This window comes from Rhinolophus ferrumequinum, chromosome 22 (genome assembly GCF_004115265.2).
Source record: "Rhinolophus ferrumequinum isolate MPI-CBG mRhiFer1 chromosome 22, mRhiFer1_v1.p, whole genome shotgun sequence".
Lineage (NCBI taxonomy): Eukaryota > Metazoa > Chordata > Mammalia > Chiroptera > Rhinolophidae > Rhinolophus > Rhinolophus ferrumequinum.
The window spans coordinates 51,488,541-51,502,755 of record NC_046305.1 but is presented as its reverse complement, the minus strand read 5'-3'; the positions used below and the strand labels follow the sequence as shown (position 1 = coordinate 51,502,755).

Below are 14,215 nucleotides of genomic sequence, written 5' to 3'. Positions count from 1 at the left end.
CATAAAGAAAGTACAAGGATGGGGAAAATATATCATGCAAACATTAATCAAAGAAAAGGAGGAGTGGCTGTGTTAATATCAAATAAAGTAGACTTCAGAGCAAAGAGAATTACCAGAGAGAGAGAGATAATATAATGTAAAAGGGTCAATCCACAAAGACATAGCAAACCCAAATACATACGTACCAAACAACGGAGCTGCAAAGTATGTGAAACAAAACCTGATAGAACTGAAATACACAAACCCACAATTATAGTTGAAGACTTCAAAACCCAGCTCTCAACAACTGATAGAACAACTAGATAAAACATCAGGTAGGCTAAATAAGAATTCAACAACAACACCAACCAACAGGATCTAATCAACATTCATAGAACACTCCACCCAACAACAGCAGAATACACATTTTCATGTACCTATGAAACATGTATTAAGACAGACCATAATCTGAGCCATCAAACAAACCAACAAATTTCAAAGAATTGAAATCATACAGAATATGTTATCTGACCACAATGGAAATAAAAACAAAAATAACAGAAAGATAACAGAAAAAATTTTAAAACACTAGGAAACTAAACAACATACTTCTAAATAATCCCTGTGTCAAAAACAAAGTCTCAAGAGCAATTTAAAAAAATCACTGAACTGACCAAAAATGAAGAAACAAAATATTGAACTTTGTGGAACACAGCTAACGCAGTTCTGAGAGGAAATTCATTGCACTAAAATGTACACAACAGAAAAGAAGAAAGTCTCAAATCAATAATTTAAGCTCCCACGACAAGAATACAGAAAAAGAACAAACTAAACCCAAAGCAAGCAGGAGGAAAGAACTTGTGAAGAGAAGAAATAATTAATAGTTAACACGGAAGAACAAGAGAAAGATCAACGAAATGAACAACTGGTTCTTTGAAAAGATCAATGAAATTGATAAACCTCTAACAAGACTGACAAAGAACAAAAGGGAGAGATACAAATTACTATCAGGAATGAACCAGGACATTTCTACAGGCCCTTCAGATATCAAAAGAATAAGGGAATACTACGAACAACTCTACGAACATAAATTTGACAATTTAGACAAAATGGACCAATTCTTCAAAAAACACAAACTACCCAATTCCCATAACATGAAATAGGTAATATGAATAGCCTTGTAACTATCAAAGACATTACATTCATAATTTTAAAACTGTCTAAAAAGAAACATCCAAGTCCAGATGGTTCCACTGGAGAATTCTACCAAATGTTTAAAATTTGAGTACCAGGTCTACCTAATCTCATCCAGAAAACAGAAGAGTAAGGAATATTGCCCAATTCATTTTATGAAGCTAATTTTACCCTGGTACGAAAACGAGACAATTATTTTTAAAAAGGAAGAAAAGCAACTATAGATCAATATCTCTCATAAGATAGTCTATTCTCTAATATTTTGTTAGAACATGGGTATAAGACATGAAGAGACATTTCACTAAAGATGATATACAGATGGGAAATAAGCACATAAAAAATGTTCAATGTCATCAGGGAGATGCAAAGTAAAACCACAATGAGATACCACTATACACCTATCAAAACGGCAAAAACAAAAAATAATGACAACACCAAATGCTGGCAATACAGAGAAACTGAATCACTTACACACTGCTCATGGGACTGTAAAGTGACACAGCCACTCTGAAAAGTAGTTGGGCAGTCTCTTTAAAAACTAAACAGGCAATTACCATGTGACCCAGCAATTGTATTCTTGGGCATTTATCCCAGAGAAATGAAGATTTAGGTTCACATAAACACTTGTATATTAATGTTTACAGCAGCTTTCTTTGTAAGACTCCGTAACTAGAAACCACCCGATACCCTCCAATAGGTGAATGGTAAAACAAACTGTGGTCCATCCGTATCACAGAATACTTACTATTCAGCAACGAAAGAACAAATTACTGATGCATGCAACAAAACTTTCCAGAGCATTATGCTAAGGAAAGAAGCTAATCACAAAAGCTTCCATACTAGGATTCCATTTCTGTAACATTCCTGGCATGACAGAAGTATAGAAATGGAGAACGGATTAGTGGTTGCCAGGAGTAAAGAAGATGGGGGTGGGAAGGAAGTGGGTGTAGCCCCGAAAGAGCAACCTGAGGTATCTTTGTGCTGATGGAAAGGTTGTGTATCTGTGACTGTCTCGATGTCACTGTCCGGACTGTGACAGTATGCTAGTTTTGCAAGATGTTACCACGGAGGAAAACGAAGTAAAGGTTACAGGGGGTCTCTATTATTTCTTATAACCGCATGTGATGCTACAATTATCTTTTTTAAAAAATAATTAATACTTTCAGGGACAAAAATGAAAGAATATAATGAATAAAATAAGTACTTATAATCCTACTACCTACCCCCAAATAGCCACTTGTAAAATGTTAGTGTATTCCTTACAATGTTTCTACGTGTATTTTTTTTTTAACTTTTATTTATTTTAAGTGTGTTTTTCCAGGACCCATCAACTCCAAGTCAAGTAGTTGTTTCAATCTAGCTGTGGAGGGCGCAGCTCACAGTGGCACACGCGGGGATCGAACCGGCAATCCCCCCACCACCCCCCCTAAGAGCACTGCGCTCCAACCCACAGAGCCAACCGTCCGCCCCTTTACGCGTATTTTTAAAAGGCATACAACTGTACACAGTTACACATTTGCTTTTTTCCTCTCTAATATTTCCATCATTAGTTTCCATCAAACATTCTTCAAAATTGGCTTTTAACGGCTACTAGTACTCCACTGAATAGATTAATTTATTCAACCTAACCCCCTCCATGAAGGTTATTATCAAACATGTAGGTATTGTTTCTTATTTCTTATCTTTCCTTTCTTTCTTTTAGAAAATACATTTTATTTTGATAGTTCAAATGAGATGATACACGCTGCGACCTAGGTCACCACCAGCGTTCCTGCCTGGTCCATTACCTGTCCAGCCCAACTTGACTACCTTCCTTCTTTGCAGAAAAAGAATAGCACTGGGGACAGGTAGACCTTGACTCAGACACTGGCTCTGGCTTGGCTTTGTTGTGTGGTTTGAGCTTATTCTCCCTCAGTCTTAGTTTATCTGTTGCTAAGATAGATGGTATAACGCGTGAGAACTAATACAAGTAGATACACAATAATGCCAGTTCCTCCAAATTTAATGTAATGCTTCTCTTCAAAATATTTTCCATGAGTATATTCCATCTGCTTCTGGGTTAAAATAAAACTACCTTGGGATGGAAAAAGATGTATAGTAATTCCTACCTCATACTGTAAACAAACATCAGTTCCAAGTGGATTGCTGAGTTAAAGGTAAAAAGCCAAACAATAAAGGTTTTACAGGAAAACACAGGACATCTTTATGACCTAGGCAAAGGCAGATTTCTTCTTAAACATGGCACGAAAAATCCTCCCCATAAAAAGAATGGACTATATAAAAATGTAGAGCTTTTTGTTCATCAAAAGACACACCACGAAGACAGTACATGGCAACCCAGAGAGTACGAGGTACTCACTCCACCCATATACAACAAAGTGTATTCAGAATACACAAAGAATGCCTACCAGACAAAAAGACTAAACAGGATGTGGTATCTGGAGCTGGATCCTGGATCAGAAAAAGGACATGAGTGAAAAACTGGTGAAGTCCAAATAAAGTCTATAATTTAGTTAACATTGTAGCAAAATTGATTTCTTAGTTATGAGACATGTAGCATGGTCATGTGAGACCGTAACACTGGGGGTACCTGGGTTAAGAGTCTACAAGAATTTCCTGGACTACCTTCGCTGGCCGAGAGTAGGTACTCAGAAAATATGCTGCGTGAATTCCAGGTGATGTGCCTCAGGGATTTTCCTAATTCCCTTTCTTTTGAGAAACTCCGACTCCTCGGCTAAGAGAAGCAAGCAGTATGGAATATTGGAAAAAGCAGACACTAAAAGGATGGGGCGACTAAGAGGGAAAAATAAGGAGCAAAGGCTAGGAAAGGCAACTCTGAGAAGAAATATAAGTGACTAATGGACACATGAAAGATGCCCCACCTCTCCAGTAACCAGGGAAAGGCAAGTTAAAACAAAAAAGAGTCATCGATCGAGTAGGGAGAATCTCACAAGAAGTGTGAAAACAGGACACGTAGAAGTGTGCTCACAGCACCATTGCTTGCGATGGCAAAACACTGGAAACAACCCAGCTGGTCCACTGACAAGAAAAGGAATGAATAAACTCTGGCGTCTTAGTACAATGAAATTCAGCTGTGAAAATAAACGAACTACAGCTACACACATTGACATGAACGAGTCTCAAAATTAATATTAAGTGAAAAAGCTGTAGAATATAGATGATACAATGTCTATAAAGTGCAAAATGTGCCGAACTAAGCAACATATTACTTGGGTCTGTAGTAAAAGTATAACAAAAAGCAATGAAATAAACACAAAATTCAAGGCAATGGTCATTTCTGGAGAGGAAGCAGAGGGTTAGACTCTCCGAGGCCCCCGGGGTTTTAAAAGTCTTGGGGAGGGGGCCGGCCCGGTGGCTCAGGCGGTTAGAGCTCCATGCTCCTAACTCCAAAGGCTGTCGGTTGGATACCACATGGGCCAGTGGACTGTCAACCACAAGGTTACCAGTTCAATTCCTGGAGTCCCGCAAGGGATGGTGGGCACCTTGAGCTGAGCTGCCTCTCGGATGGCTCAGTTGGTTGGAGCGCATCCTCTGAACCACAAGGTTGCCAGTTCGACTCCCGCAAGGGATGGTGGGCTGTGCCCCCTGCAACTAGCAACAGCAACTGGACCTGGAGCTGAGCTGCGCCCTCCACAACTAAGACTGAAAGGACAACAACTTGAAGCTGAACGGCACCCTCCACAACTAAGATTGAAAGGACAACAACTTGACTTGGAAAAAAGTCCTGGAAGTACACACGGTTCCCCAATAAAGTCAAAAAATAAAAAATAAAAAAAAATAAAAGTCTTGGGGAGGTTCTGTTTCTTGAATTGGACACTAGCTATCCAGGTGTCCATTTTATGGCTATGCTTTAAAAACTTTCCATATACGTCAATCTTCTTTCTTGCTTTTCAGTAAAGCTATTATTGGCTTTTTTTCACATGAATCCTGCAGAAATATCCTTTTTAGACCAAGGAAATGGCAAATATTTAAGATACTGATACTATCCAGGATTAGTGAGGATGGAGGGGAGAAGACTGATCTCACATATTGTTGGACAGAGTGTAAGTTTGTAAAAGTATTCTTGGAGGCTAACTTGGCATGGTTAATAAAAAGAGTCTGCCTGCATAGTTTGTAAACCCTTTGGCCCATAATACCACTTTTAGGAATATGCCCTATGAAAATGCATGCACAGTTGCCCAAAGATATATGTGTAAAACTGTTTTCACAATCCTGTTGACAACAGTTAAAAACCGGAGACAGCATAAATATTCTCGAGTGAGTGAATAAAATATCGATACTATGAAATACTACACTGCTGATAAACAAAACCTCCACATAGGACAGGAAAAGATCTCAAAGATACAAATACAATAAGTGGAAAATAATTAATTAATAAAATATGACTTCTCGGGGAGGCCGGATGGCTCAGTTGGTTAGAGCAGGAGCTCTGAACAACAAGGTTGCCAGCTCAATTCCCAAATGGGATGGTGGGCTGCGCCCCCTGCACCTGAAGATTGAAAACGGCAACTGGACTTGCAGCTGAGCTGCGCCCCCCACAACTAGATTGAAGGACAACGATTTGGAGTTGATGGGCCCTGGAGAAACACTGTTCCCCAATATTTCCCAATACAATTAAAAAAATAATTTTTGTTTTTTAAATATGACTTCTCATTTAAGTATACATATTTAAGTAGATAGCTATATTTTTTATCGGAATATTGGTTACTGCCAACTCCTACACATATATTCGTGGCAATTACTACAAGTGGAGCCCTGCTGGCCCTTTCTAAGTGCTTCACATGTATTAACTCATTTAATCCTCCCAACAATACTACATGGTAGGTATTATTATCTCCACCCCCATTTTATAGATGAGAAAACTGAGGCACAGAAGTATCTTGCCCAAGGTCGTAAAACTAACAAGGAGCAGAGCCAAGATTCAAACCCAGGCCCAGGGGCTCCAGGGTCTGGACTCCTAACCACACGGTGGTTTCTGGAAAGTAAGCACATAGAAAAAACACCAAATTTGCACTCTGAACTAGAGAAGGGCAAGGAGTAAAGGGACTTTCATTCCATATACTTCTACAGCTTTAAACTTGAGCAACAAAAATGCGCTTGTGAAACACCCCTATAATTACATATAGAAATAAAGAAATGGAAAGAAATAGTACTAAACTTGGAGTTGGAGGTGGGGTTTGAGTCTGACTGATATCTATTCATCCTTGGGCAAATCACTTTCTCTCTCCTGGCCTCAGTTTTCTATCTGTGAAATGGGAATGATAATACCTCCACTGCTTTTAGGTAGGTAGACATATGTGTAGGAAGAGCGTGAAAGTGCTTTGCAAACCATAGATCACTTCACAAAGGTGAGGCAGCTTTACTTCCCCAAGGAGATCTGGAAAGACTGCAAGGGAAACGGTGGTTGAGACGAACTGTCTCCTTGGAGCCTGTCAATAAATCTGGGTTCTTTCTGGTACCCCAGCCTCAGAACCAGAGAATCCAGTCTGCAAGGTCACAGACCTCACCCCACAGCCCCAACCCAGAGCCGAGGAGAGAAACTCGGGCCTCTCTCTGCTCAGTGTCACTGGTGGTTTTCTGGAGCTGGGGTGACCTCAGGGCTGTGAGCGGTCCCCAGGGAGCTTTAGGATTACCCCCAAATGTCTAGCAGGGTGGGCCCCACTGGGGACTCTCTGAAACGCAAGCTACAAAGTGGATCCTTCTTCTCCAGGGAAAAAAGGAACAGAGCTAATCACAAGGTAAGCAGCCTCTAACCCCATAAACATTCTTGGGGAGAAGCCCAGCCACCTCTAAATTACAGGCGGCCTCTATACTCTGTTCAAACAAATCTCCAGCTGTGACTCACCCCTCAGAGCAGGGAGGGAGGGGTAAACACATAGCTGAGGGGGTAGAGATCAAGACGCTCAGGAGAAGCGATAGGGAGATAAACTGGCTCCAGAGGTTCTCACACCGCAGGCTCCTGTGAACCGGGAAAGATCTATGGGAAAAGTCTGTTTTCCCAACCCCCACTCCTCAGGTTTCCAAGGGGGCCATGAGGACCAGGTGGCCCGTGAGGGTGAAGGATCTTTCTAAACGGAAGTAAGGGAAGTGGAGACTGCCCCTGCGCTGGAAGCCATCACCCTTAATTCATCTGCACCCTGTAACCCGCTACTCCAGCCCTTTGTCCCTCAGCGTCCCCTCTCCCACCGAATGTATGTGGTCTTTCAAGCTACTGCAGCAGCAGCTACCTCTGAGAAACAGGAATAGCTAGCCCCTTGAAACACTGGCTCCCAAGAGGCCAGGGTGACGGAAGTCCCAAGAAAGTCAAAGAAGAGAGCCAGACGGGGTTTTTTTTTTTGGTGTGGGGGGGCTATCCTCTCTTGGCTTGCAGGTTTCAGGTGCCCTTGGTCCTGCCTTCCCCAGGGCTCTCTGGGCCAGAGATGGCCCGCTTTGAGTATGACACAAACAATTATTCCTGTTCCTTCCCACAGATTAGCCAACAAAACAAGTGTTTGCTTTTTGTCTGGCTACCTGCCCAGAGGCATGGGCTGGACAAGCTCTATGCAGAGTGCTGACCGGGTGATTGGGAGGGGAAAGGAGAAAAAGGGGTTTAGGATGGCACCTTAAATGCAGCAGCTTCTCTCATTACCTGGAGCCCCGGCACAGGAAAAGCTGAGGCCTGGCAAGGAGCGTGTGTACAGAGAGGAAGGTGGGCTCCCACACTTTCAGCTCTGAAGGAGAGAGAGCCTTTTGCAGAGCCAGTCTCTCTCCAGGAAACATGCCTAGTGCCCAGCCAGCCTGAAACGAAGGGGCAGTTCCTCAGAGCCCCCTGCCCTCAAAGGGCTGGTACAAGTGCCCTCCCTAGTCTCTGACTACCTTGCTTTACAGGTTTTGCTTTTGTGCCCCCAGACTCTAGAAGACCATTTCCCTTTTCTTCCTTCATCTACCTGTCCCCATCCTACCCTATATTTTCTTCTCTTCCTGCCCCTCTGGCCAAGCTTAAATCTGCGCCACCAGCCTCCCTGGCACATCCCCACTCTTCCATCTAAACCTCCCCACCCCTAGGAAACAAAGGTATTTCACAAGATTCTGCATTGAACTGCAAAGAGGCGTGTACCAGAATTACCAGCAGGCAGGGAAGCTCGTCCCACCAGCTCTGAGCACACGTGTCTGGAACCGAAACCATCTGGGTACACACACACACATACCCCCACCCTGGAGAAATATGGGTCACTGTTGGTGCCAAGGGCCTGGGGGTTGGGTAAGCCTCTGCTCCCAGATCCTCCTGCAGAGCACGGGATTCCCCCAATTCCTGCCAGCCTTGGGGACACCAGACATCAGCTGCTGAACGTGAGAATCTGGCAATGAATGGGGGAGATGGACCGGTGTGAGGAGGAATTTATGGGTTGACCTTGGGGGAGGTGTCACGAGTGGAAGGAACAGGCAGTCACCAAACTTGAAAGGTTCCTCTGTCCGGGAGTGTCTTCCCCACCCAGATGTCACAGGGCCAGCTTCCACCATTTTAAAATGCACTCCTTCCTTTGGAGTAGGTACAAAGATTCCAGAAGAATCCTCTTTTCAAATGCAAATATTCTGACCGCGGCAATTCTGCTCCTATTTCTCTCCAAGAGAAATGAAAACACATGTCCACACAAAATCTTGTAAACAAATGCTCATAGCCGCATTATTCATAAGAGAAAAAAAGTAGAAACAACCCAAATGTCTACCAACATTCATCCATGATGAACGTATGTGATAAAATATCCATACATGGACTATTCAGCCATAAAAAGGAATGAAGTACTGATTCATGTTACAACATAGCTCAACCTTAAAAACATCATGCTAACTGAAAGAAACCAGTCACAAAGGACCACATATATGATTCCATTTATAGTAAAATATCGAGAATAGGCAAATCCATAGAGAAAATAGACCGGTAGTTGCCTAAGGCTTGGTGGGGTAAGGGTCCCTGAGTAACTGCTAATGGATCAGTTTCTTTATGGGGTGATGAAAATGTTTTAAACTTGATTGTGTTGATGACTGTATAACTCTTTGAATATACTAAAAAAACCCACTGAATTGTATACTTTAAATGGGTGATTTGTACAGCATGTGAATTATACCTCAATAAAGCTGTTATACAAAATGAGACCCATGGTAAGCCTTCAATAAGTCACAGCTTTAGTTACATTTTTTTTTTAAAAGGAGTGGGGTTCAGGAAGGATTTGATATTAAACTAATTCAGCTTCTGAGGTCCTAAAGGAATGACACGTATACCAGCTGATGAAAAAAATTCCAAATCCACCCGGAGGTTGAAAGAACCTCTCGCCAAGACCGTTGGAGATAAAAAGTTCAACAGGGTGAAAAAGTGCAAATATTCTAAGGAAGGGTAACACTGATAGAGATTAGTTAAAGAGAATCACCTTATCAAAAAGCCCAGAGCATCATGGGACACCAGCTGCCTCGCCCATGAGGTCAGAAAGGGACGAAGAAAGGGGCCCAGAGAGCGGCGCCAAAATATGAACCCGGACCATCACTCAGTCTCAGCCTGGCCACTCAGGTCTTCACCCTGGGTCTAACTACAGGCCCCTTCTCCCCTTCAGAACCCTCCACAGGCAGAGGAAGGGGGAAAGGAACAGATAAGAACAAGCGAATGTCGACATGAGACGGAGCAAACCTTGACCAGAATAGGGAGTGCCTAGACTCTTCCTCCATCCGTTGGCCAAGGGTAAGCCAGTACGTAGCAAACAGAAAATAATAGCTAACATCTGAGCACTTACCATGTGTCAGGCCCTGTGCTTCATGCTCCCTATGCATTACCTTAGTTAGTCCTCGCGATAACCTTCTGAGAAGGGTACAGCTATTGTCCCTGTCATACAGGTGAGGAAACTGAGACTGAAGAGATGAAGTAATTGACCGAAGTGATCCTGGGCAGAGCAAACACCGATTATACAGCTCTCCAGAGGCTCCTAATCACAGTGCTACTAACAGAAACCATAGTTCAGCCAAAAATTGAGATGTAATTATATTAAGGATGGGAGAAGGGGCAGAGAGGGTGGCAAGGGTGGAAGCATGAGCTCTTCTAGAATTCCTCCAGCAGGAAGTCAATAGATGAGTAAAACTGATAAACCAAGAAGTATCACTACAAGTTATTCAGGAACATGCGGTAAACGCCAGACAAAAAACTTCAAGAGTTGAAAAGTGGTTACTTGCATGGAGCAGTGGTTACTTGGGGCAGGGAACTGCTTGCTACTTTCTTTTAAAAGCCTTTTGATAGTATTAGATCTTTAGAAAATCATTCATATATATTTCTTTGATAACAATGATTTAAAAAAGAAAAAGAAAATAAGAGATCCGGCAAACCATGCTTTTGCCACACAGCTTCCATCTGTAAAAGCACATGGGTTTTGCTCTGGAGACTCTCCCTCATTCACTGGGTAATCGGATGGCCTATCAATCAATGACGCTGACCCTTCCCTGGCCCAGGGGGTCAAGGGACCCATGGTACGCTCTTCCTGGACTTGAGCAGAATGGCAAAAAGACCTAAAACAGCTGGAATCAATTCACCCAGATGTAGAAACCCTCCATTAGTTCCTTCCACCTACCCAGGCGCCAGGACTCCCCCGGTTCAGACTTTTTAAACTTTCCCTTAAATTCTTTGAGCTGCCCATTTCCTTCTAATAAATTCCTCTTTTGCTTTAGTTAGCTGGAGTCACTCACTCTCTGTTGCCTATCACCAGAGGAACTTAATGGGAATATCTAATGTTCGAGGTTGATACGTGCTTTTATTTCCCAGCATATCTTACTACAGTTGCTTGCAAACTTTTTGACCTAAAAAATACATTTGATATCACAATCCAATAAACACAAACACCATATATATATATATATATATATATATATATATATATATATATACACACATATATATATGTATATATGAAACAAAAGTTTTGCCAAAACGGTCTACGCTAACACTGAGAGTGTTCATTCTATTTCTTTTTTTAAGACAATTTTTTACCGCAGTTTTAGAATTTACAACAAAATCAATGGAAAGGTAGAGATTTCCCATGTACCCCTTGCCCCCACTCACAGACTCCCCCATTATCAACATCATTCACCAGAATGATGCATTTTTTTTACCAAGGATGAACCTACACTGACATATCAGAATCACCCAAAGTTGATAATACACCTTAGGGTTCACTCTAATGAAGTGAATGATGTTGTACATTCTATAGGTTTGGACAAAAGTATAAAGAACATATATCCATCATTATATCATACGGAGTATTTTCACTGCCTAAAAAATCCTGTGTTCTATCCATTCATCTCCCCCTCATCCCAAAACTCCTGGCAACCACCGATCTTTTTATTCTCTCCATAGTTTTGCCTTTTCCAGAACGTCATAGAGTTGGAATCTATTTCCTTTCTAATACTGGTTCTAACCCCCTAAGTGGATCTCAGACCCACGGTGGTTATCATCTTCAGCTTGAAACACACTGGCTGCTTCTGCTCCACCTGCCTCCAACAATTAAGAAAACCCATAGTGCCATGCCCATGTGTGGGACACTGAGGCACAAGGCCTGGCTGGGGGGGAAGCACCAAGCGGTCCAGCGTCCTGACTCCCAATGGGACATACCAGCCAGTCAAACTGTCTACACTGCTGACATCAGAAGAAACATCTGTTCATTTACTCACTCACTTTGCTCAAGCACTGAGCACTCACTCAGGGGTGTGAATACCTGACAGTTCCTGGGGACTGTCCAGAGCTGTAAATTCTATCTGCCGCTGGCTCAGAGGAGAGGAATCCAGGACAAAGCCTGTCGCCTGACGGATTGATTGTTTATTATCTCCTCCCCTGTTTAAGAGCTCAGGAATGTCTCCAAGATCAGATCTGGGCAATGATTATTTCATTCCCAGCTTTGAAGTAAAATAGCTCTCAAGTCCAGCCTAGAAAGAAGGAATAAAAGGGAATGTCTGTCTCCCCCTTGTGCTAGACGTCTGTGGTTAGCTTCCAACTGATCTATGGCTGGAGATTGCTTGAATTCCTTGCTCATGATTTTCCTATCGACTCTTTCTACCCCACCAGACAAGCAGCAAAACATCAAGAGATAGAAGAGAGTGTCAATTCATTCTCCACACCGACAATGCCTTCTCTTAAAACCTTACTGGATCTCTTTTCTACAGCAAACAAAACAAAGCCCAAACACCCCTCTTCTTTATTTTCCTCATATCCATTGCCCTGCTTCAACCATTCCAAAGCATTGGGCAAGAGCACGGAGTAGGACTTGGGGCCGACACATGAGGTGGATTTTTTTTCCATCTCTACAGCATCCCCTAGCTGAGGGGTGGCAGGCAGGCTACCGAAGACCAAGCATTGGGAGCCTGGGATTGTATTATAAGGTGGTAGAAACACAGCCGGGGCAGAAATGGAAAGGAGACTGCGAACAGAATTAAGTGATCATGTGCACCCTAAACTTGAAATGAGCCCCTATTCTATAAATATTCTTTGAGGAAGAGACAATCCAGGTGCTAGGTTAGCTACGCTCAGGGACATGCTGAGACAGGAAGAGGGGAAGGGAATTAGATACAGAGGGAGGAGGGGGAGGGAAGAGATACAAACTCCCCATCACGTTGGCTTCCATTCTCCTCTTACCCACAATAGCTTGGAAATCGATGAAACAGTACACACCTATTCTGGGTTAAGTTCCCCTGTAGTGCCTGGAAACACTCAGCCAGCCACGAGTTACCCTCCTGCCTCTCCAGAGGAAAACCCATATGGTCAGCTGGGGAGGGGAGAACACAGACAGGCAGCCAGGGAGGGAGGGGAGTAGAGCAGATCGGTTAGCACTAGAGAACGCCCCTGTCTCCCCCACCCTCACTCGGTCTAGAAACCCTCGCGTGGGTCACTTCCCTTCCCTTTTCAGCCCAGGTTCTGGCATCTCCTTGCCCCGGGCTTGGCTGATGAAGACGGAAGCAAAACCTACAAACCGTCCCAGGAAGCTATCGGTTGACCGACAGGAGGACGGGAGCAGGAGAAACGCAAGGGGGAAGGAGAAATTTGAGAAATTGAGAGGTGACTCCCCCGCAAGCGGACAGCCCTATCTATCCCTCCTCCCAGGGAGAGCGTTCCCGGCCATCTCGGCGTACTTAGGGTCCTACCACCCCCACCCTGCAGTCCGAGCCCTAGGATTTCACTCGATTGTCTTGTTACCCAAAGCACCATGAAGTTCCCTGAAGGGCTCCTGAGGTCACCAGGACTCACGGAAAAGCCTAAGTGCCCCTCGTGGGGACCCAAAGTCCTAAAAGAGCGTAGGGATCCCGACTCCGGAGCTCATTCTCCTACCGCCCAATCTACCGCCCGCAGGACGCCGGAGTAGCGCGCACCGGAGACACGCGCCACGTCCCGGGCAGGAGCCGCAGTGTCCTCCCAAAGGGCAGGGACGCCGGAGTCCTCAAGCCTCAGAAGAGCCTCCATCCGCGACTTCCCAAGGATCCCACTGGCCGCCGCGGGGCGGGAGAAAAGAGAAAGACAAGCGCGGAGAGGAGCTGCCCGCACCGCGCGCAGCACCAGGTGATGTCAGCGAACTCGCCGCGGGGGACGGGAGCCGCGGAACTGGAAACCGAGAACACCGAGCTGGGGAGGCAGTAAGGCCGCCTTTTCTTACCGCGGTCTGCCCCTCCGGGTGCACGTCCACCAGGGTACACCAGTTCCGCGTCCCGTTCATCTTCTTCCCGCGGGCGTCGCAGCGCAGAGCAGCCCTCAGCCCTGCGGTCCGGCTCCAACCAGGCGGGCGCGCGCGGAACCGCCCCCTTGTATAGGCGCGTCAGGGGCGGGAACTAGGGGTGGGGCACGCCCCCAAGGTGCCGTTCACCAATGAGCGAAAGAGCGGGAAGGGCGTGGCCTCGGGGATCAGGGCACGCCCATCTGCGCTAGCTCAGATTTACATAAGGTGGGGCCTAGGGGCTACTTAACTGAAGTTTTGTGTGGCTTACGTGGTTGTACCACAAACATTCTTCCTTAATCTTGGTGTCT

General features: G+C 44.4%; 1 protein-coding gene across 2 annotated transcripts in view; it reads right to left on the bottom strand.

Annotated features, from left to right (window-relative positions):
* TUFT1 (tuftelin 1) overlaps positions 1-14,000 on the bottom strand; it is a 34,665-nt gene extending 20,665 nt beyond the window's left edge. For both annotated transcript variants that reach the window (XM_033093687.1, XM_033093688.1), the window contains exon 1: positions 13,848-14,000. In XM_033093687.1, the coding sequence (XP_032949578.1) occupies positions 13,848-13,907 (60 nt within the window). In that variant the 5' untranslated portion in view covers positions 13,908-14,000. The remainder of the gene's footprint in view (positions 1-13,847) is intronic.
* Positions 14,001-14,215: the final 215 nt, after the last annotated feature.